The sequence below is a fragment of the Equus asinus genome, chromosome 26 (genome assembly GCF_041296235.1).
Source record: "Equus asinus isolate D_3611 breed Donkey chromosome 26, EquAss-T2T_v2, whole genome shotgun sequence".
Lineage (NCBI taxonomy): Eukaryota > Metazoa > Chordata > Mammalia > Perissodactyla > Equidae > Equus > Equus asinus.
Window position 1 is genome coordinate 34,585,920 of NC_091815.1, and position 27,851 is coordinate 34,613,770.

Consider the following 27,851-nt stretch of genomic DNA (forward strand, 5'->3'; position numbering starts at 1 on the left):
AGCCACCGTGGTCCCCACGGGGAGGGCCCCACAGAGTGAGGGCACTAAGGGCGGCAGAAAGGGCGAGTGGGGTCTGTTTGCAGAGCCTGAGTGATGGGAAGGTCTTGGAGGAAGGGCCGAAGGGGGCCTGGAAGGGCCTGTGAGGGGGCTGAGGAGTGTGTGTGTGTTGGGGGGGCTCAGGGAAAGCGGCCCAGGGAGGAGGATGAGAGAAGGGTTGAGCAGAGGGGTCCAAAAGGATGTAGCGCAGAGAGAAGGTTGGGGGAGAGGGGCGGAGGGGGGAGGCTTGGGGGAGGGGGAGGGGGAGGAGTCGCAGGGGTGGGGGGTAGCGGCGGGGGGCAGGGTCGTCCCAGCGGGGCCGGGGCCTCCCGGCCGGGCCGCGGAAAAGAGGGGCGGCGCGCTCCGTTACCTGTAGATGTACCAGACGCTGCGCCGCCGGGGCCCCAGGGCCGGCCAGCTGGAGGAGAGCGCGGGGGGCGGCTGCGGCAGGGAGCCCCCGCCGGGGCCGGCCCCGAGACCCCCGCCGCCGCCGACCGCAGACAAAGCCATCGCCGCCGCGGCCCCGGCCCCGGCCCCGGTCCCGGTGCCGGCCGCCCCCGCCGCCGCCGCCGCCGCCGCGTCCCCGTCCCCGTCCCCGCTCGGCCGAACCCCCGTGTCCGGGCCCCCAGGCCCCGCCTCATGCTGACCCGCGCCGGGAGGGGGGAGGGGGAGGGGGCGCGCTCCCTCCCGCGGGAGGGAGGGCAGGGCCGGGGGCTCACATGCCGGGGGGCGCGGGGGCGCGGGGCGCGGGGTCGGGCCGCGGCGGGAGCGCGAGGACCGCGGACGGCGCCGGCTTCAGCACCGCGGACAGCTCCGGAGGCGGGCGGGCGGCGGGCGGGCGGCTTAACCCCTTGGCGTCCTGCGCCGGGCGGGGGGAGGGGGCCGGGAGGGGAACGCGGGGGCCCCCTTGGCGGGAGAAGGGGGAGGGGCGAGGCGGGGGGGGGAGGAGAAGGGGGAGGCACTTCCGGTCTGGGCCCCCCCTTAACCCCCCTCCCCCCTCCAGAGCCCTCCCGCGCAGGTGCAGAGCGATGGAGAGCGGGGAGAAGGACGCACAACATCACACAAGACGCCTCGCAACCGCGTGCAGGGACGCGCGCGGACCGACTGCGCCCCACTTCCTCGGGCAGGGACCCCTGCGGTGAGAGAGGCCCCAGGAGGGGACACGGAGCCCCCTCACGGCAAACCGACACACAGCGCACCCCAACACAGTCTGGAGGGGAAGGCCAGACGTTCAGACTGGGCCCCAGGGCACAGTGAGAGACACCCCTCCCCCCCAAAGAAGCCCAGGCAGAGGGACAGACACACGCCACAGCTCACACGAGAGCCACAGACCCCCGGGGAGAGGAGAGAGGGCAGCACAGGCTGGGAGGAGACCGCACAGCTCCAGTGGGATGCAGCCAGGCCACCGCAGACAGGGTCAGGGAGAGGAGGGGGGGAGGCAGGAGGGGGATAGGAGACACACCACTCACAGAGCGGCACATGGCAGCCGACACAAGGAGTGCAGGGGAAGGGGAGGAAATGCACCTGATAGGACAGACGGAGAAGGAAGAAACTGAGGGCCAAGAGGGACCACCCCCCAATCCAGCTGGTAGAGCAAGTGACACCCAGACCAAAGGCAAGGATAGACCCAGAGAGACAATGACAGAGACAAGAAGCAGAGGTTGACGGGGAGATTCGGGGTAGTCGGGGGGACCTTGATACTCACCCGGTGCCCAGAGCCGGAGACGTGCCAGGTGAACACGCACAGTGGTCAAGCGCCTCAGACACTCCGGGCGCAGGGTGGCACCCCAGTCCCACCCTCTGTCCCCATGTTGTCATTCCTCTTCTGCCTCCCCCCCCCCCACCCCCAGCCCATCCCCACTGGCCAGAACACAGACACATAGGTTTGGACACATTTAATGGAAGGATGCTACGAACAAGGAGACCCTTCCCTGGATGGGGGGAGCAGCGGGGGAGGGCGTCATCTTTCAGAAGCCAGGTTATGACCATCCCTCCCCCACAGCCTTGCCTTTCTGGAAGCCCAAGTCCTAGAGCCCTCCCCTCTTCTGCCCTCCCCTCTCCTGACACCCCCGGTCCTAAATTCCGGATCAACCCGGCGGAATGCAAATGCATGCACACAATTGTATGTGCTAATGGGCACGCACAGTGACATGCAGAGAGGGGGACAGGCGTGCGCAGAAACCCACCTGTCCCCACGTGGTGAGCGGACACACTGACATCTCTGCATCACTTGTCCTCATTCTCAAACACACAGATTCACGGAAACATAGATGTGCAGAGCCAGCCGCACGATCAGCCACAATCGTGCACCCATAAATGAGAGCCACAGATGCACCCATCTCTAGAGAGCGGGACAGACCCTCTTGCCGTCGCGGGCGTATGCACAGGGCTGTCCATCGAGGGGCCTCCAGCCACACATGCACACAGACCCGTGTCATGCACACCCACAGAGACACATGGGCAAGAGGGTAAGAGCACAGCGGGGGGATCTGTGCAAGCACGCTCGCCTCTGTAAGACGTCCACGTACGGGGAAACTTCAGCTCTGATCGTGCACACGCGCACATCCACACACCCCCAGGCACCCCTTCCTTCCCATTCCTGACCCGTCCCCTCCCTTCCCCTGCCCTCTCACCTCCCTGGGCCAATCCCATCCATCAAGCTTCTGAAGCAAGTCAGCCAATGGCCAGGGAGGGGAAAGGTGTCAGTGTGCCCCTCTCCCCGCCTCCACCCTGACTGGCCCGGCTCTGCCCGCCCCCCTCCCCACACCAAGGCATGGAATGCACACACTTCTGTTGCACACGACTGCACAGAGATGGGGCACAGAGACCAGCACCTCCAGCCAACCATATACACGGGCCCCCCAGGCACCCCCGCCCTGCCCCCATCCACCCTGTGGGTCTCACGCTGCCCCAAAGCCAGGCCATCTCAATGGCTCCCAAGGCTGGTTTGGGGTTGGGCTGTGTGGTTTGAAGCAGACTCTGCCTTCCCCCGCCCCTGCATCAAACTTTCGAGGGAGCAGACCAGAAAGGGGATGCAGAGATGGTGGAAATATTTAAAAGGTGGAACGTGAAGGGAGGTTGGGGTGGGGGCACCCGAGGGTGTAAGGACATTTACCTTGGGGTATCAAAGCTGTCGTAGGAACCCACAGTATAATGCCGGAAGAGTCTCTTTGCCTTGTCACTGCGGCTTTCTGCAGGGGGACAAGAGAACCTTGGACCGTGGTTCTGGAAACCGCGAGCCCACCCCCAGACCCCTAGCCCCAGCCTTCCCATCCGCCTCCCAGCACCCCTCCTGCCTCGAAAGCGGGAAAGGAAGGGACATGAGAACCCCAGGGTAGACTGGGGACCACTGGGGAGTTCTCATTACCTTGCTTTGCCTCCTGGGAGCGGTTTGCCACCTCTTCCAGGCAGTCAGAGGGGAACCAGCCGATGCGACCTTTGACCTGGCCTTCCCAGAAGCCTCCTTCCCCGATGCTAAGCACTGGGTGGGGAGCAGGGACACAGAACTTCAACGTTTCCATGCTGTGGCCCCTCTCCCTGCCCGCAACACAGTCCACGCACAGCCCTTCCACGATTCCCAGCACGGAGCACAGGGATGCCAAGAGCATCCTTAACAAACGTCCACGGAAGGGCTGAGGGGTCGGGGAGAAACAAATCATGTCACTCCTGCGTTCCAGCTTTCTGGATGCAATGGGGACATCAGGAGGCACTGGGGAAAAGGGCTGTGTCCCGTGACATGGTCTGCACAGGTTAGGGCCACGTCCCACAGCTGGCCCTCATCTCCCCCAGTAACGGGTCAGAGCTCAGTTGTTCTGTAATTGCCCTCGAACCAGTTCTACAGCCCCATCAGCACCCCTGCCACTTCCCGAAGTCTCCTTGCCCCTTAACCTTTTGTCATCTGCTCTCAGACCCCTCCCTCTGCCTCCCGTCGCTCCCCCAGCTCTAGAAGGGAGAAGAGATCAGAGTCACCTCCTCTGGTGTCCCTTTCCTGCCACCCTGACCCCTGAGCCATCCAGCACACGTTTACCGACTGCCTGCCACACGCCCTGTGCAGCTGCACCGGCTGCTGAGCTATGATGACGGATGGCAGGGCCAGCTGTTCGTCCACCTCCCACTCCGGACCGGAAGCCTTGGAGAGGGTGCTCTTATTGTCCCCATTTTACCGATGGGGAAACTGAGGCTCAGAGAGCCGAGCCCATTTGCTCCAAGGTTCTACGGCTTGGAGCCGACAGAGCCTGGATCTGAACACAGCTCCGTCCGTTTCCAGGACAGATGCTCTGAGTGACTCATGTCTTGCATCCTCTCTGTTCAAGCTCTTTGTGGCTGCTGTTTCTGAGGATGCTCGCCACAGACACACCGCCGGCCATCTCCGCAGCGCCTTCCACGGCTCTGTCCCCACTCGGCCCTGCCCATGCTTCCTTCGCTCCCTCCTCACACTGACCCCGAGAGGTAACAACCGTCTTCCCATTTGACAGGTGAAGAAGCTGAGGCTAAAGAAAGAAAAGTCTCTCGCTCTGAGATGGCTCAAGCCACACTAGGATGTGAGTCGGGGCCCTCTGATGCTTTACCCTACACAAACCGCCTGCCTGGAGAGGATCCGGGAAATGAAATTGAGGAGATGCCCAAGGTCATGGAAGAGCAGGACGCGGGGTGTCGGGGGTGTGGGCTCTGGGCTGGCTCTGCCGTGCCTGGCCGGGTGGTCTTGGAGTCAATCATTCATTCACTGAACAAATATTGATGTAGTGCCGGTCACGAGTTAGACATCAGGTGAGACACCGGGCAGAGCCGTCAGACAGAATAAATGCGGTTGCTGCCCTCACAGAGCTTCCACGCTGGTGGCCGTTAGAGGGGGAACTCTATAGGGGACCCCAGCATGGGAAACTGAGGCCAGCATGCAAGGGAAAAAGGACAGGGTGTTTGGAGAGAGGCCAGATGGGAGTAAATAAATTTGACGGCAAAGGGGAACCAGGAAAGCGTCCCAGAGGACGTGACACATAGGCTGAGACCTGAAGGATCCTAGGGGTTGAGGAGGCAAAGAGATGGAGGAAAGGTTTTCCAGGCAGAAGGGACAGCATGTGCAAAGAGCTTGGTGTGGAAAGGGGCTGGGGGCACGTGAGGAGTGGAGAGAAGGACGAGGTCCCTGGAACCTGGGGGTGAAGGAGATGGCAGGAGATGAGGTTTGGGGGTGCAGGCCCCTCGAAGGCGCTGGGCTTTGATGCTGAGGGCAGAGGGAACCTGCTACTTCCTCAGGCTGCAGCGGAGCTCAGGGACATGGCGAAGGTGGGCGTGCCTTGAGGCAATTAAGTGTCTTTTAACGAAAGGGAGGATGTGAAAAGAGGGCAGTGCACACAAGTGCTGGGCTGGAAGTTCAGAAAGACCCGTGGAAGATACTGCCCAGGGCCTTGTGCCTGCCCGGAAGCTCCCTCAGCCCTGGGCTCAGCTTCCTTTTCTTCTTTCTCATCCTCCAAAATACAGACCTACCCTCGCCCCCCATGCACACACATGCACTTATGCACGCATGCACACACACTCTTCTTCCAGGCATGCCACCCGCAGCCCCCACAGTTAGCTCCTGCATTTGCTCATTCATTCACTCATTCACTCAGCAGATGTGCACTGAGGCCTCTGGGGTGCTGGGTCATTAAACTGACCCGGGTGACCCAGACATCAATGTCATGTGACCTCGCCTTCAGGAACTCAGACTGTGGGGAGACTACAACACCGATGCAGTGACACAAGCTGCCCGATGTTCTGATCCCTACACATCCTTCAAGGCCCCTCTCACGCTCTGTCTCCTCTGGGAGGACCCGGGCAGCCGGGGTCTCTCTCTCCTCTACGTGCCCATCCCCATTGTGGGGGCCGCCCGCGATAATGATGGCCGGCGCTTATTCTGTGCGAAGCATTGTCTTAAGCGCTTCAGGTGAGCTGATTCTTTTCATCCTCACAAGGGTCCCATTTGACAGACAAGGAAACTGAGGCCCAGAGAAGTCACTGGCCTGAGGTCGCCCAGCTAGGAAGTGGTGGAGCTGGAATTTGAACCTGGCTCTCCATCTACACCACCCGGCTCCACCCCTGGGCTCCCCGGCAGCCTCAGCCTCGAGTAGGGCAGAGAATGGCTCCCCCACCTCGTACGAACTGCTGCGTTGGCAGCGGGCTTCCCGTCTCCAAAGTACCATTGTCTCCAAGAACACACGTCCAGCCCTGCGAAGTTGGAACCTGGGGGCCGCTGGCCCCATTTTCCAGAGGAAGATGGGAAAACCAAAGAGAGGCAAACCCCAGTAACAGCAGCTGCCGCTTAGGGAGCCCCCGGCTCTGGCCTTGCCCCGTGAAGTGGGCATCACCTCATTTCTCAGATGACAACACCGGGGAGAGGCGGGAGGGGACATCAAGGCCCCTGGCCTCACGCTCCACACAAGGTGACAGGAAAGACCGAGAGCTCGGACTGGGGACCTGGGGCATGGGGCTTCCCCTGTGTGAGGCTCTGCTCCTCCAACTGCGGGAGGGCTCATGACGGCCTCCTGCAAGGGCGGCCTGAGTGAGCTGAGACCACACGGGGGAGCGCTCGAGGGTGCCCAGCCTGGCGTCAGAGTCCCACCGATGCCCATTTCCCCTCCACCCCGCCTCCTGAGCATCCTCTGAGCTACACTTTATGCTGCTCGAAGGCAGAAGGGGCATCTCGGAGCTTCTGACGTCTGCACAGTGCACTGCGCATGCCAGGGGCTCGAGAACCATCTGTCACCGACGGTCCCCTCCCTGCGGGTTTAGCTCGCCTGCCCGACCCTCGCCCACAGCACCTCACCCCGGGCCCTGCCGTTACCTTTGATCTTTTCTCCCTTGCTCAGAGAGATTTCCCCCTCGGCTTGGGCCTGGTACGACTTCACGGCCATGAAGGAGCGTCCGGGGACCGCCGAGTACAGCTTCCGGCGCCTCCCTCGGCTGCCCAGGGAGCCCCCAGGGCCCCCCGCCGAGCCCCCGGTGCCCCCAGCCGGCCCTTCTCGGGGCGTCCCGCTGGAGCTGCATACACAGAGGGTGTGAGAGGCAGGGGAGAGCGGAGGGAGGGGGCACCTCTGGGAGAACAGGGGTCCTTGGGGGGGGAAGATGGAGCATTAGGGTGGGGGAGGGGAGTTGAGTAGGTTTCCCAGCTCTGATGTCCCGGGGTGGGGGGTGGGGGAAGAGGGCATCTGGGGGTCCCCTCTGCCTGCCCGCTGCTGCCCCCAGCCCCCTCCTCTGCCTCCTGGCTTCCAGCTCTGCCCCCTCCCACGGTCCTGCAAGCTCAGCCTGATTCAGCTTCCTGAAGCTGAGCTCTGACTGTGTCATGCCTCAGCTCGAGAGCCTTCGCGACTCCCAGCTTCCTCCTGGGTCGGGTCCAACTCCTCTGCCCGCCATTCCCAGCCCGCCACCATCGTCCTGAGGACACGCTGGCGGGCCACAGCGCCCCCTTCCCGCCCTCCTCTAGCCAGCCTGGCCTCTCTTCCCCAGCATGCCCCCTGCCTATCCTCCCCTCCTCTGGCCTCATCTCCAAGCTCAGACACTTCTCCCCAAGTCCCTCACCTGCCCCCGCCCCATTCAGCTTCCTTTCACCTCGCCCTGTCTGTCTGTCTGTCCTCAGGGGCTGGGACTGATGTTTTTGGGGGGCTAAACTTTGGGGCTCAGCTAACCTTTGGTGCATCTGGGGGTGGGTGCATGATGGTGGCTCATGATGACCTCCCTCTTCAAGGAGGGGAGATGTGGCGGCCCGGGGGTGGGACGATGGACGGATGGGGGCCCAGCCACACGTGGGACAGCTGGGCTGGCCTGGGGAGGGGTTGGGCTCTGAGGCGGGAATCTGGTTGGGTTGGGGTCTGCGGGACCAGGGCCGAGCCCTCCCCTACCTGGGCCGTCCACGGGGCTGCCTCTTGGCCTCCTCGGGGTGCCTCCCGCGGGATGGGGAGCGGGCCCGGGCACCCCGGGGGCTGCTGGCACTTCGGAGGGTCCCACTGCTGAGCTTGGTGGTGGGGGCCGAGGGCTGAGACTGGCCCTGGGGCCCTGAGGTAGGGCCGGGGGCCCCGGCGGACGAGGTCCCCGGGGCGGCGAACACCATCCAGTCGGGCAGGGCCATGCTGGTGTCACTGTTGGCCCGCAGCAGCGCGGGGGGCACCGTCAGCCCTGCGCCTGGGGGTCCCCGTCGCCGGGCCGCGTACTTAGGGGACTCCTGGAAGGGCACTGAGAGGACACAGTGGTGGGGGGGCAGATGGGGGGGAGACAGAGATGGGAGTGGGGGGAAGAGACAGTGGGGAAGAGGCATGAGGGGAAAAAGACAGAGATGAGAAAGAGTGGGGGTCCCAGAATCACGCCCTCTCCCACTCCTCAGACACTCACAGTCCTCTAGGGTGGGTTTTTGGTGGGTTTTTTTGGTGAGGAAGATTGGCCCTGAGCTAACATCTATGCCAATTTTCCTCTATTTTATGTGGGACGCTGCCACAGCAGGGCTTGATGAGCGGTGCTAGGTCTGTGCTGGGGATCCGAACCCGCAAACCCCAGGCTGCTGAAGCAGAGTGCATGAACCTAACTGCCTTGCCAGCGGGCTGGCCCCCTCCAGGGTTCTTTTGTTCCCATCTTGGCCCCCAGATCAGGTCTGCTGACACGCATCCCACCACCCACGTCAGACACCCCGGGTTCTCCCCTCGGCCCCAGCTCCCCCACCAGGCTCACCCACGTCCTGTTCTCGATGGTTTCGGATCAGCTCCCCCAGTTCAAAATTCCCAGCGATCACCGCCACCTGGAGCGAGGGGTCCAGGCCGGTGAGGTGGCCGCGGCAGCCGAGAGAGAAGGAGGCAGAAATACCGTGAGGTCCCGGCTGGCTGCTCCCTCCACCCCCGTCCACCCAAACCTTCACCCCAGCAGCCTTGCCCTCCCCCCTCTCGCAGACCACCGGCCTGTCCCCAGCACTCCTGGGGGGCCCGCTCCCTCATCCCCTCTGTGGTCTCCGTCCCCCCCTCCAGCCCCCGCGGCCCCAGACCTGGAAGGGCGTCTGTCCGTTGTTATTCTTCACATCCTTGTTGGCCCCTCGATAGAGGAGGATCCTGGCGCAGGTCTCCTGAGGGCGGCAGTGGGTGGCACAGAGTGAAAGGAAACACACAATCGAGGTGAGCACAACTGGACACGGGCACCGCGCTGAGGACTTCAGGAGCAACCTAACGCCAACCTGGACGGCAGCCCACGCGCCACGTGTGGCCTGTGAGCCCTTGAAACACGGCCGGTCCAACCTGAGAGCTGCTGTGTGCACAACACACACACCGGGTCTCACGGACTGAGCGGGGGAAAAAAATAATTTAAATCTCTTTCGTGGTTTTATATTGTTACGTGTTGAAATGATCACCTTTTGGGCTACAATGAGTTAAATAAAACATGCCACTAAATTAATGTCACCGGTTTCTCTCCTTTTTGTTTCATGCGGCTCCTGGGAGGTTTAAAATCACACACGTGACTCGTGTTATAGTCTATCGGATGGCGCTAACCGGAGCCCGGCTTTCTCTGCACTGCTGACATCTGGGGCCCGACGATGCTTTGTCGTGGGGGCCGCGCTGTGCATTGTGGGAGGTCGGGCAGCATCCCTGGGATCTACCACCAGATGCCAGTAGCAGCCCCCTCCCAAGTGGTAACAAACAATAATGTCTGCACACACTGCCAAATGTCCCCCGGGGGGCAGAGGTGTCCCGGTTGAGAGGCACCGATGCAAACCTCGTGGACGGATTACTATGTTGCACGCCGGCCCCTCAGAGGCGGATGCTCACTGAGTCGCTCAACAATTCCACCAGATGGAAATTACTGTCCCCATTTTACAGCCACACAAACTAAGGCTTCAAGGGGAGCTCGAGGTCACGTGGCTGGTGACTCTTGGCGCTACGATTCAAACCCAGGTCTGCCTGACCTCAGGGCCTTCGTTCTTCATCACACACTCTGCTAGACCCAGAAGGAAGGGGGCTGTGGGGGTAGAGACGTCATCCACAACCAGATCAATTCCTGACCAGTGTCCATCACAGCATGTCACTCTCTCTTACTTTTTGGATCAAACCCAATGTCCTTGTTATGGCCTAGGAGGGTCCCTGTGATCTGCCTGCCCTGCCAGCCTGGCCTCACCCACTTCATCTTCTACCACCGTCCCTCACTTTGCATACTCCAGCCAACCTGGCCTGCTCCTTCCTCTGACAGGCACGCTCCTGCCCCAGGGCCTTAGCACCTGCTGCTCCCTCTGTGTGGAAGCACTTTCCCACTTCATTCAGATTTTTGCTCAAATGCCACCTCTCCGAAGAGGGCTTCTCTGACCACCCTGTCGAAAATAACCCTCTGTTCCATTTCCTGCTTCATTTCGATTTGTTCATTTTTATTGATGTGACGCTCGCTATGTGCCAGGCCTTCTCTGAAGCCAGTGTTAGCTCATTTTCTTCATCACACTGTCTCCCTGAAATTGCATTTCTATTTTACTCGTCTCTTTTGCAGCTCTCCCCCCACCCTCCCGCCACATTGTCAGTTTCAAAGGGCCACAGCTTTGTCTGTGCCCCCGCCACCTGGAAGAGTGCCTAGCGCCATTCAGTAAACAGTTGCTGTCCGCCCCCTTTGTCTCCGCCTGGCCAAACCCAGCCCGGCCCCCAGCTCAACTCCACTCCAGCTCCCCCAGATGCTAATTTAAGCGGCCTTCACCAAGCACCTCCTTGGTCTCACCCTCTCCACATGACAAACCCACCCAGGATGCTTGTATGGGCCCATCCTGCAGGACAGGCTCAGAGAGGGCAAATCCGTGCCCAAGGTCACACAGTCAGGGAGTGGAGCGGCTAGGACTCAAACCCAGCCCTTCCACCCTAGTGTGGGATCTATCTTCTGTGAACGCACAGCTCTGATTGCCCGGGCCAGTCACTGGAATAGCAAAGTGAGCCCAGTTCATTTTCTGGGTGTGTTTTTGAGTGTGTGTGTGTGTGTGTGTGTGTGCATGCCATCTCCTCAACTAGACTGTTAACTTGCTGCGTGTTTTTGCGTATCTGCATGCCCCCGCCGCCTTGCCTGGCACAGAACCACAGCACCTCCACCAGCTCAACCAGCTCTTCTCTCAACTCCTCAAGAACCTCGTCTTGCCTGGCGTCTCAGCCTGACCTCACGGAACTGCAATTATTTGTTTCCACGTCCGCCCCTCCACCAGACTGCGAACTCCCCCCACCTTCCCGAGGGCAGGCGCCTGCCGTGCCGCATTCATCTCACATCCAGGCGCACAGTAGGTGCTCAAGAAATGTGCGAGAGAAGGATGAGGATGGAGGATGTGAATGGAGTCCTTCAAAATTCATGTGCCCAATTCATTCATTCATTCACTGAGTCATTCAGTCTGTCTGGAAGCAAAGACCTGTTGAACGTTCTGAGCTGGGCGCTGTGCGGGCTTGGGGGGAAACTCAAAGTGGCTAACACATGGTTCATTCACTCACTCGCTCATTCAACAAAGATGCGTGTAGGCCTACTAAGCGCTGGAACCTTGGGACAGAGCGATGGATCAGACTCAGCCAGCACCCTCGAGGAGCTCACAGCCTAGACGTGGACCTGACCTTTACCACCAGGGCCTGGACGGGCAGGCCAGGAGGCCAGGGGAGCAGAGATGGAGGAAATCCCTCAGACCCAGCTCTGGCCCTTGGGCAGCTTAAAGTCTGGGAGAAAGGACAAGGGGAGGGAAGTAGTATAAGAACACACATTTGTCAGGCATCTATTCATCAAGCACCGTGCCGAGAGGAAGCAAAAACATTCCCCCCCTCCATTCTTTGCACGGTGGTGTTATTGGCCCGTTTCACAGATGAGAAGGGCAAGCTCCAGGAGGAAAATGGCTCACCTAAGAGTAACTGCTCCCACTATGGAATTCTTGATACTGAATTTTCCCTGTTCCAATTAACGATACGGTTTCTGTCTCCTGACCGATAATAACGAGAATAATAATCATTATCATTACAGCTGCCTTCCAGATATGAGCACTAATACACACAATCTTTCGGCTCCTTCCATCAGCTGATGTCATTCTCATTTCAAGGGGAGGACAGAGCCTCAGAGAGGGGACGGGGCTTGTCTGGGGGGCCCCAGTCTGCCCACAGCCCGTGCACACAGGCCGCGGAGGCAGGGGATCCGGGCATGAGGCCCGTGTCAGGGAGGAGGCGAGACAGAGGCACCGGGGAGGGAAGTGACAGCGCCGTGTTGGTTGCGTCTGACAAACACTGAGTTCCCCCTCAGCAGAGCAGACCGCATGCTGCCACGAGGCGGCACGTGGCTACCTGCCACGTCCCCAGCACGGCAAGTTCCGATGAGGCAGAAGGGGCTGGGGCTGTCTTGGAAGCCTTCCTGGAGGAGGGGAGAAGGCGCTGTCGGATCAGCAGCAGCGTGCCAGGCCCTGTCCTCCTCAACCCCCGAGGCAGCCCTCCAAGGACAGGGAGCCTTGCGAAACATGAGGAAACGGAGGCTCAGAGGGGCTGACCTGTCCAGGATCGCCTGGTGTGTGGGTGACAAAGGGACTGGGGTCATCAGGCTGAAAGCCACAACCGGCCGCCACAGCGCAGCCGAGCAGGTCCCTGAGACCCCCTGCTAGCTTTTTACAGCTCAGCTCCACTCGGAACTCCCCAGGTGGGGACCATCACCCAGCCCTGAATTGCTAACCCTGGCAACACACTCTTGTCCCCTGGGGGGCTCTGGTTTGGCCTTCTCTCTGTACCCACGTGCCCCCATGCGCCCCAGCACACAGTAGGTGTTCCACAGCCTGCAAAATGGGACATAGGACCCACGGAGCCCCTGTCCCTTCCCGTAACAGACCTGACTGTCTCCCTCTGGTTTTTTCGCACAGGCTGTGCCCTCTGCCTGGAGCATCCATTCTCCCCTCTTCTACTTGGCTGACTCCTGCTCGTCTCCGCACAGGTGGCACGTCCTCCACCTGTGCCACCTCCACCCCAGCCCCAAGCCCAAGCCCAGATCTGCGCTCCCACAGGGGCCTAGATTCCCTGTGACTTCGCTCTGAACACTCTGGAGTCTAATGACAGGGACGTCTGTCCCCTGGCGGGAGGGGCTGTCCATCTCGCTCACTACTTGGTCCTCAGCAGCCAGCTCCGGGCCTGACCCAGGGAAGGTGCCCAGGAAATATCTGATGAATGAATGGATGGATGGATGGATGGATGGATGGATGGAACAGTGAAGGAGCAGAGGGCGCAGGCAGGCTGGGCGGGCCTGGGCGGGCGCTGTAGGGCAGACCTTATTGTAGAGGGCGCAGATGTGCAAGGCCGTGTTCCCTGAGGCGTTCTGGGCTCCGGGCTCAGCCCCGTAGAAGAGCAGGTGTTCCAGGTGTTGAGAGTGACCTCGCTGGCAGGCCTGGGGGGGGACAGGGAGCCGAGAGGCCGGATCAGACCCTCCCGGACACAGCATCTGTCGACATCCTTCACCTCGAGTCCAGGAAGCCAGCCCCACGCCCACCTCCTTCTTTCAGCCCCTGATCCTGCAGAGGGGCCCAGGGCATCAGCTTCGCAAGTCATTCCAAAGCCTGGGTGTCCGGCTGGGCCCCTCGAGAGGTCCAAGAGAGCATCCCCCTCCATGTCACGGATCAAGGTCTCTAATCTCCACACCAAGCCCCCTTAGGGTCCCAGCGTCCACACCCCCATCTTTTCCTCTTTGGGGACCATGCTACTACCACCCCCACCCTCTGTGTGGACTCCAGCGCCTGGATCCCCAGCCCCTCAGACCAGGGTCCCTGATCCCTGCCCCCCTCAGGGCCCAGGCACCCCCCTCTCTGCCCCAGCCCCTCCTGGCCGAGTCAGGAGCACCTGGTGGATTTCCTGCCAGCCGTTCTCATCGGCTATGCCCAGCTGGGCCCTGTTGTACAGGAGCAGCTCACAGCAGCGGGGGTCGCCCCCCACCATAGCCGTATGGAACAGAGGGGTCAGGCCCCGGCGATCCTTGTAGTTGGGGGAGCCCCCAAGATCAAGGAGTGCCTAAGGGAGAAAAGACAGATGACAGTCACACGCGTACTGGCTCATTCTGAAGACTCAGTGGGACAGGGAGTCCTGGGTGACCCACAGTGGCCAATGCCAGTCCCCCTTCTGCCATGACGCCCTTGTGCGACCTTGAGCCTGGCCCTTCCCCTCTCGGGGCCTCGCCCATCCCTGTGAACCATGAGGGGACTGGGAAGATGCCTCCAGAGGATGCTCCCACTCTGACATCCTGCCCACCCTTCTCCATGGCTGACTTGGGACAAGTCACTGATGGAGCTCAGCGTCTCAATGCCCCCCCTAACTCAGGAGGATGCTTGTGGGGCACAAATGGGACAATGGAGTCTGGATGCAGGAGGGCCCCTGGCTGAGTGGGAGGTGTTATTAGGACCAGGATCCCAAGGATGGGGCACAGAAGTTGGCCTGGGAGAGGGCAAGCTTGGGTGAAGGCAAGTAGGGCCAGCCTCACTGGGGCCAGAGGCCCAGTTGCAGAGAGTGGTCCCACTCAAGGGTCAGCTCTGGACACAGAAGGCTGGTGGCTTCGAGCATTATCAGGAGAGAGTGTTGGCAGCGGCCCCGTGTGAGGACAGCCTGCAGCAGCACTGTCGCACAGAACATGCGGAGATGGAGACGGTCTCCAACTGCGCCATTCAATATGGCAGCCACCTGTGGGCTACGGAGCACTGGAATGTGGCTAGGGAGCCTGAGGAACAGGAGTTTTCAATTTAGTTCGTTTGAATGAACTTAAACCTAAACAGCCCCATGTGGCTAGTGGCTATAGGACTAGACAGCCCAGGTCTAGAGGCTGGGGGCAGGGTGCGAGCAGGGCCCGGGTCTGAGGGAGGGGAGTGCACTGGGGGGACATAGAGTCTGCCCATTCCAGGGGCATACGGCAGATCTCCAGGGCTGGCGATGGACTGCATTTAGGGTTTTTCAAGAAAGAAATGGGAAGAGAAGGGAGGGTCTGTTATGCTGGAGCACCTGTGGGGTGGAGCGTTTACCAACAGCTATGCATCTTTGGGGACAGTCGATCCTGACTTGTGTGTGAAGAGGGGTCAAGGGGCCTTGGGCGGGGGGAGAGGAAGAATATTTTAAAATAAGACGGTGCGAGCTGACTCCGTGGATGTGTTTTGCGGGTATATGGGGTTTCTCTCTTTGGGAAAGCGCATTGCAGACACTGTCCAGGGGGAGGGGGTTGAAAGTGCATGTGAGGGAGCATCCTTGGGGTAGGGAACTGCTAGGTGAGGAGGCAGTGGCGGGGGGGGGGGTCTGTTTTCCCGGTGTGTATGGAAGAGGGTCTTTATCTGGGGGCACAGCAAGGAGCTCACTCTGTATTTTAAGGGACACCAAGAGGATCTAGACCTCAAGGAGACAGAGGGAGGGTTGGTGTTGACTGGGTGGGAGGCAACGGAGAAAGTCTGGGTGTTGGGAGAGTCATATGATGTACCTGGGCGTAGAGGAAGGGTCCGCGGGACCTCAGCTATAGCTGATGTGAGCCGGGGAGGGTGGGGGCACCTGGGGGTCTGAGGAGGATTCAATGGAAGGAGCGACAATGGAGGGGAGGAGCAGGGAGGGTCTGGGGCAATTCACCCAGTGCCGTCTGTATGGGAAACACAGCAATTTGGGGGTGTTTCTGAGCTCGTGTCTCTGGGAAAGGGTCCCGGGGGGAGTGTGGCCCCTCACCGTGAGAGCCAGGCAGTGACGGGCGCAGGCAGCCTTGTGCAGTGCCGTCATGCCATCCCGGGCCCGGAAGTCGATGTGGGCCCCACCCAGGCACAGGGTTCGAATCACCTCCACGGAGCCTTCCGTCTGGGCAGCCAGCGTCAGGGGGGTCTCTGAGGGGGCAGGAAAAGCCGGTCACAGGTAGCCCCCGTGCCCGAGGCTCCCCAGGGTTCCCAAAGCCCCCGGTCCCCTCTCTACCTCCTGAATCCGAGTCGTGATAATTGGGGTCCAGCCCCTTGTCCAGCAGCCGTGCCACCTTGTCGGACGTCCCGAGCTGCACGTATTCCAGAAACTTCTTCAACCCCGTCTGAGCCATGGACAAGAGAGAGAAGACAGGCCGGTCAGGGATCAAGGGAGAAAAGCCAGGATCCAAAGGAGCGCTGTCCACTGGCCACACACAGTGAGCCACACACGACATCAAAACGTCTCTAGTAGCCACCTTTAAATAAAAACGAAGGGGAAGTGTCAATTGCACTGAAATTTGTTCTAATGACGTGGCTTTTTAACCCAACACATCCACAATATTACCGTATCAACAGGTAATTCCCATGAAACATTAATAAGATATTTTACTTTTTTGGGGGGGGGTACCGAGTCTTCGCAATCCAGAGTCTGTTTGGCGCTCACAGCATGGCTCAGTTCGGACCTGCCACACTGCAAGGGCTCGGGGGACCGTGTGTGGCCGGTGGCTTCCGGGGTGGACAGCACAGTTCTGGAGGATGGAATATTTAGGGGAGGACAAAGACGAATGCACAGGGGGTCATGGAGGAGGAGGGACGAGGGGCTTTTGTTGCACGTGTCAAGGATCCTTCGCTTTACCTCTGACCAAAGCAGCCCCCTCAGCTTCCTTCCACCTCCCAGAGGAGACACAGGGGACATATGGTCCGAGGATGGGATGGCAAGGTACCAGGAGAAGAGATGTGGCTGGGGAGGGGAGCATCCTTGGATCTGGTGGCGATTCAGGCTATGGAACAAGGGGGACTGCGTGGTGCCTAGGAAATAGCCCCTGGGCAGAGGGACGTTGGATGTCAGAGTCCAGGCCAAGGGCGGGGAGAGGAAAGGAGCTTGAGTGGATATGGGGGACCCAGAAAATAAGATGGGAGAGTCCAAGCATGAGGAAAGTCGGGGCCAGGTGGAGTGGTGTGGGCCTGGGCAGAGCAACGAGGGGCAAAGAGGGAAGTTAAGAGCAGGTTATGATGGGGATAACGGGGGGCTTTTGTGGGAGACCCTGGAGGCGGAATAGAAGGGCTAGGGAGTGGCATGGAGGGCTGTAGGGAAGAGCTGGGGAGAGACAGTAGTTGGGCAGGGGGCTCCAGGTCTTAGGGTGCAGGGTGATCTAGGAAGTAACGGCCCCCAGACTGTCTCACCTTCGTGTGCAACTTGGCCAGCTGCTTCTCATCCAGGTTGGTCTGTTTGTAAACTCGGGTCTTGTATCGGAACTGAGGCCGGAGGCAAAGCGAGGGGAGAGACAGAGGCTCAGACTCAGGGGCTGCGCAGGAGGCCGGACCACCTTCTGAGCCGGGCGGAGGGGGTGGGGGGTGGTCAGCTCAGGCTCAGGGTGGGCACAGCCGTGGAGCCTGGGCTGGGTGGGCAGAGGGGGGCCGGGCCGCTGTGGGGCATGTGGACCGCAGTCCCTCACGTGAAGGAGTCGGAGTCTGGACCCCACAGAGAATGTTCTGGAACACCTACTGTAGTTGGGTATCCTTTCCCAATTTGATGGGCGAGAAGAAGATGGGAGCAGGGAAGTGACTTGCCCAAGGCCACTTCACTGGTCAGAGGCAGAACAGACCATAATTTCACCTCAGGCCTCTCTGACTCTTTCTGATTCTTAGATGCCCCGAAATCCAGAAGGGTCCCCAGGTTTTCCCTCCCTCAGGTCTTGGCCGGGAGAAAAACAGGGGGAGGGGGCAGACACGTGGCAGGCACGCCTTCTCTCCTCCATGACAGGGCTGGGAAGGCCGTGGGCCTCACCTCCAGGTAGGGCACCCCCTTCTCGAAGGACTGGGGGTACTCCCTCAGCAGCCGCTCCTCCTCCAGGAAGTTGGCGTCGCGACCCGAGGTGGCGGGCTGGAACAGCCCATAGTTGAGCACGTCCTGCAGGCTCTCGCTCAGGGCGCAGAGCACCTGCTGCTTGGCCGTCCAGATGGTGGCATCCGGGTTGAAGCGGAGGCATTTCTGGTGGGGGAGGCCACGAGGGAGGAGCCTCAGGTGGTTGGGGACTGAGTGGGGGTGATTCTGGGGACAGGAGGGGGACTTGGGGAAGCATGGGGGAGCCCGGAAATGGGGGCCGCTGGGGGGGGACACCCAGCATCAGAGGCCTCCTCGGGCCAGCCTGGGCCCCTGTCCCCCGCCGGCCCCCGGGTGGTCACTCACTGTCTGGTGCAAGTCCGGGATGCCAATCCGGAAGACCATCATGCTGAAGTGGGCGTCGTCCGGGACAGACATGGAGCGGCCCTGGAAGCCTCGAACCGAGGCCAGGCTACCAGGTGCCCCGCTGCCCCGGCCCCGGGTCCCCCGGGGGCCTCTCCCGGGCCCGTCTGGGGAGCTGTCGGACTCTGAGCCGCCCTCGGGACACTCGCTGGCACTGTGGCGTTCCTCGTCCTCGCTTGACGCGGGGCTGTGGGTCATCATGGGGCCACGGGGCGACGGGGGACGGCAGCATCACAGGCGGCTGCAGGGGGGCCGAGGGCGGCTGTCAGACTAGGAGCCCGGGACCCCTCGGAGGCCACAGGCACCCCTCAGCGGACAAGCGGTCAAGGGCAGCCGCCACACACAGCCGCCCGTGGCAGGCAGGAAAGAGGCTGGACACACCCCCAGACACTCCCGCCGCCTCTACACGCACGCACACACCCCCATCCCTGCCACGCTGCCAACACATGTCTCCTTGCTTGCCCTTGGCCCCGCTCGCAGCCCCCCACCCCTCCTGCGCCCCACTTTGCCGCTGACCCAGCGTGGCAGTGTCCCAGAAACCGCAGAATCACCGCGGGAGCTACTGGCCCACTTTGCCGGGCCACGGAAGATGCAGCTAAAATTAGCTGAGGACAGACAGGTGGACGACCCACCGGCACCCTGCCCTCCTGCCCCGGCCTGGCCCCTCACCCGAGGCCCTCCTGTTCTCTTCTTGGAGAGCTGGGGGTGGGAGGCTGCGATGTAGTAAGGGGGAGACCCAGGTGCCATGCGTGAGCCTGGGGCGACAGGAGCCAGAGGCCGCGTGGTGCCGGGGAGCGGGTGGAGCCGGTGACTTCACCAAAGTGTGGCTGACAACGTGTGCAGAGGGCTGCTGGGGAATCGGTGTCCCAGGGGCACTGAGATGGGGGTGTCATGGGGCAGAGCATCATGCACGGAGTGTCCCAAGAGATAGCCTATGCAGGTTGTTGGGGGCATCTTGAGAAGGTGTGTGGGTGGGTGGGGAGGCTGGCCTGGGAGGGCTGTCCGGTGGCCTGGGCTGGTGTGGGGTGGCTGCTGATGACCTGAGGGCACTGGGGTGGGTGGATCCCACTGCCTGGTACGGGTGGCTCCACTCTGAGGGAGACTGGGGGGCTGGGAGGGAGGCTAAGGAGTGGGGTGCGGGTCTGGAGGACTAGGGTGGGAGGTCACATCCAGACCCCCCCACTATTCTAACCCCTTCAAGTGGCCTTATAAGGGTGGGTACCGAATGGGGTCCGCCTCGCTCATCTTCTCCCCTACTCCCACCCCAGCACCGGAAACCAGAATGTCTGGTCTGGTCCCTCCCCCCCACACCAGGCCCGGCTCCTGCACCGTTGCCATGGAGATGGGAAGCAGTGGAGGGTACTGCTGACTTTGGGGGAGTGGGGATGGGCTGGGGGGTGGGGGGAGGGAAGACAAAATGTGTGTGTGGAGAGGAGAGTTCCAAGAGCTGTGGGCGAGCCGGCATCTAACCATGGGCCGGCCAGCCCCTCCCCCATAAGTGGCCGGGGCTTCGAAGCCCCCTCCCCCTCCAGGTACCGAGCAGCACTGCCCGACCTCGCCCTGGTGGAGACCCCGGGCCTCTCCCCGCGCGACTCCACATCCCACCTCCGGACCCAGGCCCGAAGTCACTCCCCCTCGGCTGACCCTGGCTGACCCCCCGGTCTCAACCAGGCACTAATGGGGTGGCCAGTGGGATGAAAGCAAAGCCTGCCCGGGTCCCCCGCGGCGCGTGCGGCTGCCCCCAACCCCCAGGACCGGCTCCGGCCCCTCCCCCTCCGGCCCCGAGGGAGGGAGCGGGCACACTCCGCCGGGGCGGCATGAATCAAACGCTCCACGGCTAAGAATAGCTGGCACGCAGCTGGTACCGAGACGGGCTGAGGAATCGGCGGGGGGGGGGGGGGGGGAGAAGGGGAGAGAGGGGGTGCCCTGGGAGGCAGCGGGGGGACGGGGGGCGGCTGGCGTGGCTGGGAGTGGGGCCCGGGAGAATGAATGGAGGCGGGGCGAGGCGGGGAGAGGGAGCCGAAGAACTGGTGGGGGAGAGCCCCGGGCCGGGGAGAGGGGGCGGGGGCACCCGGGAGCGGGACTCGGGGGCGGGAACCGAGGGGGCGCGCCGGCCGGCGGAGAAGGCAGAGCAGACCGGGTGGGGATGGGGGGAGCCCGTGAAGGGGGCGGGAAGGGATTGGAGGCGCCTGGAAGGAGAAGCAGGAGCTAGAGGGGGTCGAAGGGGGCGGAGGAGGCCAAAGCCCAGACCACCCCTGGAGGGGGGGTGGGCACCAGGGTGACCTGGGGGAGGGGCCTTGAGCGGTGGGGCCGCAGGAGGGGTCAAGGGGCCCAGGTGGGCCAGAGTGGGCGAGGTGGGGGAGTGGCCGGGCAGGGCCGGGAGGCGGGTACAGCGACCGAGCCCTTGGCTCAGGAGCGCGGGGAGGCGGGTTGGGGCTGGGGGCTCTACTGGCTGGGGGGATGGGGGGCGCATCCCCCATCAAGTCCGTGATCTGGGACGGGGCACCGGGGACCGGGGCGTAACCCAATTTGGCGTCGCCCGGGGCAACGCTCCCCTCCTCACCCCCACCCCCCACCGCACACCCGGCCCGGGAGCCCGGCGCGCGGCCAAGGACGTCCGGGGCACCCCCGTCCCCTCCCGCCGCCCCGGCCCCGCGACGCCCCCAAACCCCCGGGTTCTCGGCCCCCTTACCTGCCTGGCGGGGCTGCTGAGTCCCGGTCGGCGGCGCCCGCGGCCCCTCCCCCCTCCCCCCACCCCCCACCCCCCCGGAGACGGGGGACCCTCAGGCCATGCCCCACCGCCCCGGAGGGCGAGCGGGCCCGGGGAGGGGGCGGGCGGGGGCCGGGGGGGAGGGCGGGGGGGCCGAGGACCTCACCCCCCCCGCGGGCCGGGCCTGGCCATCCGCAGAGCGCCCCCCCTGCCGCCGCGGCCGCCGCGCCCCTCCTGGCTCGCCCGCCCCCGGCTCGGTCGGCCGGCTCCGGGTGCCGCGTCTCCGCCTGCTCTTCCTCCTCTTCTTCCTCAGGCCGCGGCCGCCGCCCGCTCCGCGCCTCCTCTGCCTCCCTTCTCGCTCTCTCGCTCTCGCCGTCTCTCCCTCACCCTGTCTCTCTCTCTCTCCCTCCCTCTCTCCCTCCCTCCCCTCCCTCCGCCCTCTCCCCTCCCTCCGGGAGCCGGCGGAGGAGACAGAGCCCCTCCCCGCGCCCCCAAACCTCGCCCATCCCCCCCCACCGCCGGCTCCGCCCCCTCCCCCTGCCCTCCCCCCCCCCCACTCCTCTCCGCCACCGGATCGCCCAACCCTGACTCCACCCCTGCTGGCCCCCAAACCCCGACGATGCGGCCCCGCCCCCCTGGGGGTACCCCTCCATATGCACACCCCAGGACCACCCCTTCCCAGAGGGCTGCCCAGCCCCTCTACACACAGTAGGGTGCAATGAATCCTGGTCGCGAGACTCCACACCCCCTAATCGGATTGGGAGAGCTGTAGATTCCCGTCCTGTCCCCCCAGACACACACATACCTCCTCCCCCCAGGCACAGGTGCACAGTCTAGCTGGCCCTGCACGTGCAGACACCCCTGCACAGACTTACTGTTCAGGGCGTGCACAGACCCAACCTGCCTGAGTGTACATTGCCACAAGCACACTCCGCTTCAACATGTATATATCACACGCGCGTGCTGGGGCGTCCATGCAGCACGGCACACGAATTCACCCACCACACACGCGGGCACGAACCAGAGTGTGCACGCTCAGATCTCCAGCTCACACGCAACCCTGAAACAGAGACATGCAATTCTGGGGAGACAGATGCACGGGTCCCCCCTCACACTCACCCACCGCACCATCCATCACACAGGTGTGCACACGCCTATTTGGATGCATGACACGGCGCCATAGCTCCCCTCCGTGATAATTACTGCTGACATGTCTTGAGCACTTCCTGTATGCCAGGCTCTGTTCTGGAATAACTCACCCACTTTTCACACCAACCCTACCGGCCAGGGACTTGCACCATTCCCATTTTCCAGAGGGGAAAACCAAAGCACAGAGAGGCTAAGTCACTCGCCCAAGGTCACTCAGCTCTAAGAGGTGGTGCCAAGGATCAGGGACAGTCGGATGGTTCAATGTCTTCACACCACTCTTGTTCACTCCTGGGCACACCGTAGTTGCGTATTCTCATTCATCATGCACAGACATGCCCAACTTTCTCCCCACAGCTCAGCTCACTGGTGCCTGGGACATACACACAGAGAGAGGGCAGATCCCATAGGCCAGGCTCCTACCCTCTTCCAGCTCCAACAGTGTCCATGGGGCGGCCAGCCGGAGCACAGGCACCTGCAGAGGTCGGTGCCAGGCAGCTTCTGGGTGGACCTCCAGCTGCAGGCTCTCCCGGGTACCACAGTATGGGCTGGAGCAGGTGCCGGCCCAGCCCAGGGAGGCCCCCCTCTGGATGCCCACCCACCAGCCCAGGTGATGCGCAGCTGGGCCCAGGGAGAGCACAGCTGCCCGAGTTGGTGCCAGCAGTGAGAGAGGCTGTGCATCCGCTTTACGGTTTACAAGGCCTTCCCTGGCCTGTGCATTCTCTCTCGAGGCCTCTTGCCACTGGAGAGGGGTCCCCGGCCCCTCATGGACACCTGAGGGGCCCGGGCTCTGAGATGCTGAGCAGCCCGCTCAAGGTCACACTGCCCTCTGCTTTCTTGGAAAACAGAAGGCTGGATGCGTTGATTTCCAAGGCCCCTCAGGGGGCTCCCAGCGGCTGAGGGCAGATGCTCGGCTTCTGCTCAGAGCCAGAAGCTGCCGCCACGCTGGCCACCTCCGGCAGGCTACGCTGGCCACCTCCGGCAGGCTGCGCTGTCTGCTGTCTGAGCCTCGGTTGCCTCCTTTGAAGAGTGGGCCCTGCCGTCGCTGCCTGGTGAGCTCCATCCTTGCTGGCACAACCAGCCCGGCCGAGGCCGGGAAAGCCCTGCATGACTCACGGGGCTGGCATAGAGTGGGCCTGGCCTGGCCTGCTGCTTCTTTGCCTCTGCAGCCTCTCTCCCACTGCCCTCACCACCTCCACCCTGCCTGCCCCCCTCCCCCCACTTGCCCCTGCACCTCTGCCTCAGGGAACTCGGGGTGCCACCAAATACAACCGTCAAGAGTTCAGTCTTGGGGCCGGCCCAGTGGCATAATGGTTAAGTTTGCATGCTCTGCTTTGGGGGCCTGGGGTTCACAGGTTCGGATCCCGGGCATAGACCTATACACCACTCATCAAGCCATGCTGTGGTGTGGCATCCCACGTACAAAATAGAAGAAGATGGGCACCGATGTCAGCTCCAGGCCAATCTTCCTCACCAAAAAAAAAAAAAAAAAGGACTTCAGTCTTTTGGTGAAGTTGTTACCCAGCCAGGAATGCCTGCTGTCTCCCTCGCACAACAGATTGATGGAGCACCTACTGTGTGCTGGGTCGACCTGTTCTAGCTCTGGGGATACAGCCATGAACAAGAATCCCCGCCTTCCTTGGCAGGAGGCAGACAACAAACAAGTATAGAAATGAACAAGACAATGCCAGTCTTGATTACACCAAAAAGATACAATGCAGTGTTTTAATAAAGGAACTTGGAAGGGCACCTTCTTTAGATGACACCGTCAGGGAAGGTCTCTCTGAGCTGAGACCTCAGTGATGGAAGCTGCTGGGGGAAGAGCCTTCTAGAAGGAGGAAAAGGCTAGCGCCAAATGAGGTGGGAAGGAGCTTAGCATCCGGGAAGGAGCAAAGAGGCCAGTGTGGCTGGAACCTGGGTGGCAAGGGGATGGGGCGAGGAGCTTGCAGAGGTGCGGCGGGCACCCCCCCACCCCGCCCTCCCCTCTGTCACCCCCCACCCCCCGCTGGCAGGCTAGGCCCGGCTGAGGACAGAGCTTGGCTTTCCTCCTGCATCTGGTGGGAAGGAGGGGAGTGGGAGTGACGTGATCTGATTTACGGTTTGGAAGCGTAGCTCTGGCTGCGGCAAGCACGGGATTGGAGGGGCTGGAGAGGAAGGAGGGGGAGAGCCAGGAGGAGGTGACTGCAGGGGGCCGGGCGGGAGACAGGCACCTCGATGGAGGCTCAGAGCTCTGTAAGCACCCAGCCCGGTGTCTGCCTCCTCCTCCTTCTGGAGAAAGCTTCCCCACCCAGCCTTGCCCCCTCCGTTCTGTCCCAGCCCCTCACCCTGTGAGATTGCTGGTCTGTGAGCAACTGGAGTCCTCAGCATGGCCCCACCCAGAGCCTGGCCTGCAGGGGGCTTCCAGGAAAGCAGGCGAATGAACCCCGGAGCCCGACCTCCCAGGGCTGCACACACAGCCACACACATGCTCTTCACATGTGTCCCCAGAGACAGACACGCACACTCACTGACACCTCGGGGCAAGGCCTTGGAGGACGGGATCTGACATGTGGGGGCAGGAGGCCCCCCCACAGCCTGAGAATGGGGAGCAGGACTCCTCCAGCAGGGTGTGTGGGCGACAGTGGCCACAGGGTAATAACAATCTGAGCGAGACCCTGCGGTCTCCACCCTCCTGGGGAGTGGCCAGGGGGACTCAAGGGGAGCAGGGCCAAGCCCCAACAACCTCCTGAGGGAGTTCCCAGGCAGAGGTTGTGTCCCCAGGACCCCTTGGAGAGCCAGCCGGCTCCACCCTCTTCCTGACCCTTGGAGCTTTTGGCCACCACGGCAGGAGGAAAGAGGAGGGCGGAAGTGAGTTCTGCAAAGTGGGAAGAGGGGGGTGTGTGGGGACACCCAAGGCGGGATCCAGGCTTCGGAACGTTGGAGGTTTCCGGCCACAAAGGCAGGGCCTCGGGGGAGCCAAGAGAGGCGGAGAGAGACACACAGAGGAGTAGAGACCAACAGACAGAGACAGGAGTTGGGAGAGACTAGAAAGAAGCTGGGGGAGGCAGCACCAGGGGGCTGGTGATCTGCACACAGGGTTGGGGGGCACACGCCAGTCCCCAGAGACACCTCCCTCCCCAGAGACAGCCTGTCTGCCCCCTCGGGTGCTGGGAGCCCAGCTTGATGCAAGCAGCTTGGCTCCTAGGGGCCCTGGTGGTCCCCCAGCTCCTGGGCTGCAGCCATGGCGCTCAGGAAGCCGACAGGGAGTGGGAGGGGGGCTGGGGAGGCGCCCAGGAGGAGGAGCGGGAGAGGGAGGCCCTGATGCTGAAGGTGAGTTGGGGCGTGCTGGGGCCCTGTGGAGGAAGCGTGGGCTTGGGAGGGGGTATTCCTGGGTGGGGAAGGTGGGCGAGGGGGAGGATGGGAGAGGCTCAGAGGATGTGGCCCATGGGTTCAGAGAAGTGATTCAGGGGCAGAGAGCCAGCTTACAGCTGCAGAGGGGGTGGCCGAGCGTCTGGGGAGTCAGCATGGGGCTGACAGGCTGGCTCTGACCATCCGGCCCCTGTCTCAGCATTTACAGGAGGCCCTGGGGCTGCCGGCTGGGGGGGGGGACGAAAATCCTGAGGGAACCTCTGAAGGCAAAGGGGCCTTGGGGGCCGAGGAAGATGGTCTGGAGGAGGCAGAGGAGGAGGAAGCAACGCCAACCCTCTCCTCCAGTCCCAGCCCCTCTCCCACCCCTGAGGACACCGTCACTTACATCCGTGAGTAACCATTAGCTCCGCCCTGCCCCCAGGCCTCCGCGGTCATTTGCACAATTGCCCACCGCCCAGCCCTGAGCCCCTACACCCGCAAGAGCCCGGAATCCCGGCCTTGCCTCCTAAGAGCCCGGGGCCACCGGCTCCTGCCTTCCACGAGTCCCGAGTTCCCCCTACCCCAACTCTGCCCCCAGGAGCCCTAGGGCCCCGTCACCCCCCAGGTCCTCGGGGCTCCCGGCTCCGCCCCCAGGGTCCCCGTCCAACGTGCGCCCTGTCGGTCCGCAGTGGGCCGCCTGGCCGGCCTGGACGCGGGCCTGCACCAGCTGCACGTCCGTCTGCACGCGCTGGACACCCGCGTGGTCGAGCTGACCCGGGGGCTGCGGCAGCTGCGGGAGGCGGCGGGCGACACCCGCGACGCGGTGCAAGCCCTGCAGGAGGCGCAGAGCCGCACTGAGCGCGAGCACGGCCGCTTGGAGGGTGAGTCCGCACCGCGCCGGGCGGGCTGGGAGAGCGGGTCGACCCGGCTGGGGTGGGGGTACGGCGGGAGGAGGGGCCCGGAGAGGTGGGGAGTCCCGGTGTCACGGGGAGGGGGTTCCTGGAGATGTGGGGAGTGTCGACGGACGGGGAGGGTCGATGCAGGGTGCCTGCGGGCGGTGAGGGAGACGCGCTGGGCTCCCCGAGGTCGAGCAGACCCCACTCCGGCCGCGCCACGCCCCCTCCAGTCCCATCCCGACGGTCTGGCCCCGCCCCGGGCGGCCCTGTAGCTCCGCCTCCCCGCGGTTCCGACCACGCCCCGAGGCTCTGACCCCGCCTCCACCCCGCCCACAGGCTGCCTGAAGGGCGTGCGCCTGGGCCACAAGTGCTTCCTGCTCTCGCGCGACTTCGAGGCGCAGGCGGCGGCGCAGGCGCGCTGCGCGTCGCGGGGCGGGAGCCTGGCGCAGCCGGCGGACCGGCCGCAGATGGAGGCGCTGAGCCGGTACCTGCGCGGCGCGCTCGCGCCCTACAACTGGCCCGTGTGGCTGGGCGTGCACGACCGGCGCGCCGAGGGCCTCTACCTCTTCGAGAACGGCCAGCGCGTGTCCTTCTTCGCCTGGCACCGCGCGCCCCGCCCCGAGCCCGGCGCCGCGCCGCATCCGCTCAGCCCCAACCAGCCGAACGGCGGCGCGCTCGAGAACTGCGTGGCGCAGGCCTCGGACGACGGCTCCTGGTGGGACCACGACTGCGAGCGGCGCCTCTACTACGTCTGCGAGTTCCCCTTCTAGCGGGGCCGGTCCCCGCCTCTCCTCGCCGTCCCGCCCCCTGCCCTCCGCGCGGGCCGTGCGCCCTGCCAGGACGCCCCTCCCTCCCTGCCCGTGGATGGAAGGGAGGCCCCCCTGGCTGGGCGATCCCAGGGGTGGGGGGCCTCCTGCGGGCCCGGGACCCCTTCCTTGCCTGTGTCTTTTCTAGAAGCGGCGGGCACCAGGCTAGATCCGCTGCCAATAAAGCCTTGTGGAATCTGACTTGAGCAGGCAATGAGGGGGAAGAGGGAGAGGAGGGCACTTCGGGCCTTTTTTTCTCCGCGGGGCAAGCGAGAAGGGCAGCCCCTGGCCTTCGGATGCCTGTCCTGTCCCGCTTTTACAGATACAATTTGAGCCCCAGAATCGAGAGTGGTGGAGAACGCATGTGCCTGTGTACGCACGGTTTTCCGCTTCTGCGCACAGATGCCCGGAGTACGCGCGTGCACACGCTGCGGACGCCTCCCCGCCCCCCCCCCCATCCTGTCCCACTCACGGCCTTTGGGACCCAGGACCTGTCAATCATTGTCCCAGGCCATGGTCCTGGTCAGAGAGATTTTGGGGAAAGACAGGAGCTACAGGCCCTGACAAGTCCTGCGGGAAAGACCCCGTTTAATTTTGTTTAGTGTGTTTCAAACTTGTTTCACAAGATGGTACATAACATCAGGCCCTGTGCTGCTTCTCCCACCCCAGGGGCATGTGTGGAGACACCAACGTTTTTTTGAGGGGCGGGAAAGATTAGCCCTGGGCTGACATCTAGGGCCAAGGTTCCTCTTTTTGCTGAGGAAGACTGGCCCTGAGCTAACAGCCGTGCCCATCTTCCTCTACT

The 27,851-nt window shown here is 63.0% G+C and overlaps 2 protein-coding genes across 5 annotated transcripts in view; one reads left to right on the forward strand and one right to left on the reverse strand.

The window, feature by feature from the left end:
- The window catches only part of SHANK1 (SH3 and multiple ankyrin repeat domains 1), a 46,708-nt gene extending 25,439 nt beyond the window's left edge, over window positions 1-21,269 (reverse strand). For 2 of the 4 annotated variants that reach the window (XM_044758810.2, XM_070498613.1), the window contains exons 1-15: window positions 20,854-21,267; window positions 18,105-18,402; window positions 17,703-17,906; window positions 17,099-17,170; window positions 15,930-16,038; window positions 15,693-15,844; window positions 13,845-14,012; window positions 13,279-13,395; window positions 9,035-9,112; window positions 8,728-8,794; window positions 7,908-8,238; window positions 6,854-7,050; window positions 3,404-3,517; window positions 3,152-3,227; window positions 2,670-2,699 (exon numbers count right to left, since the gene is read on the reverse strand). In XM_044758810.2, coding sequence (XP_044614745.2) covers window positions 2,670-2,699; window positions 3,152-3,227; window positions 3,404-3,517; window positions 6,854-7,050; window positions 7,908-8,238; window positions 8,728-8,794; window positions 9,035-9,112; window positions 13,279-13,395; window positions 13,845-14,012; window positions 15,693-15,844; window positions 15,930-16,038; window positions 17,099-17,170; window positions 17,703-17,906; window positions 18,105-18,362 — 1,973 coding nt within the window. In that variant the 5' untranslated portion in view covers window positions 18,363-18,402; window positions 20,854-21,267. Of the gene's footprint in view, window positions 1-2,669; window positions 2,700-3,151; window positions 3,228-3,403; window positions 3,518-6,853; window positions 7,051-7,907; window positions 8,239-8,727; window positions 8,795-9,034; window positions 9,113-13,278; window positions 13,396-13,844; window positions 14,013-15,692; window positions 15,845-15,929; window positions 16,039-17,098; window positions 17,171-17,702; window positions 17,907-18,104; window positions 18,403-20,853 lie in introns of all 4 variants that reach the window. The other 2 variants (XR_011498422.1, XM_070498614.1) reach the window with 2 other exon arrangements.
- A 3,693-nt stretch (window positions 21,270-24,962) lies between these two features.
- Window positions 24,963-27,247, forward strand: CLEC11A (C-type lectin domain containing 11A). Its single transcript, XM_014863712.3, has 4 exons — window positions 24,963-25,326; window positions 25,565-25,754; window positions 26,034-26,225; window positions 26,577-27,247. The coding sequence occupies exons 1-4, from the start codon at window positions 25,180-25,182 to the stop codon at window positions 27,008-27,010; spliced, it is 963 nt and encodes a 320-aa protein (XP_014719198.3). The 5' UTR covers window positions 24,963-25,179; the 3' UTR covers window positions 27,011-27,247.
- The last annotated feature ends 604 nt before the right edge of the window (window positions 27,248-27,851 follow it).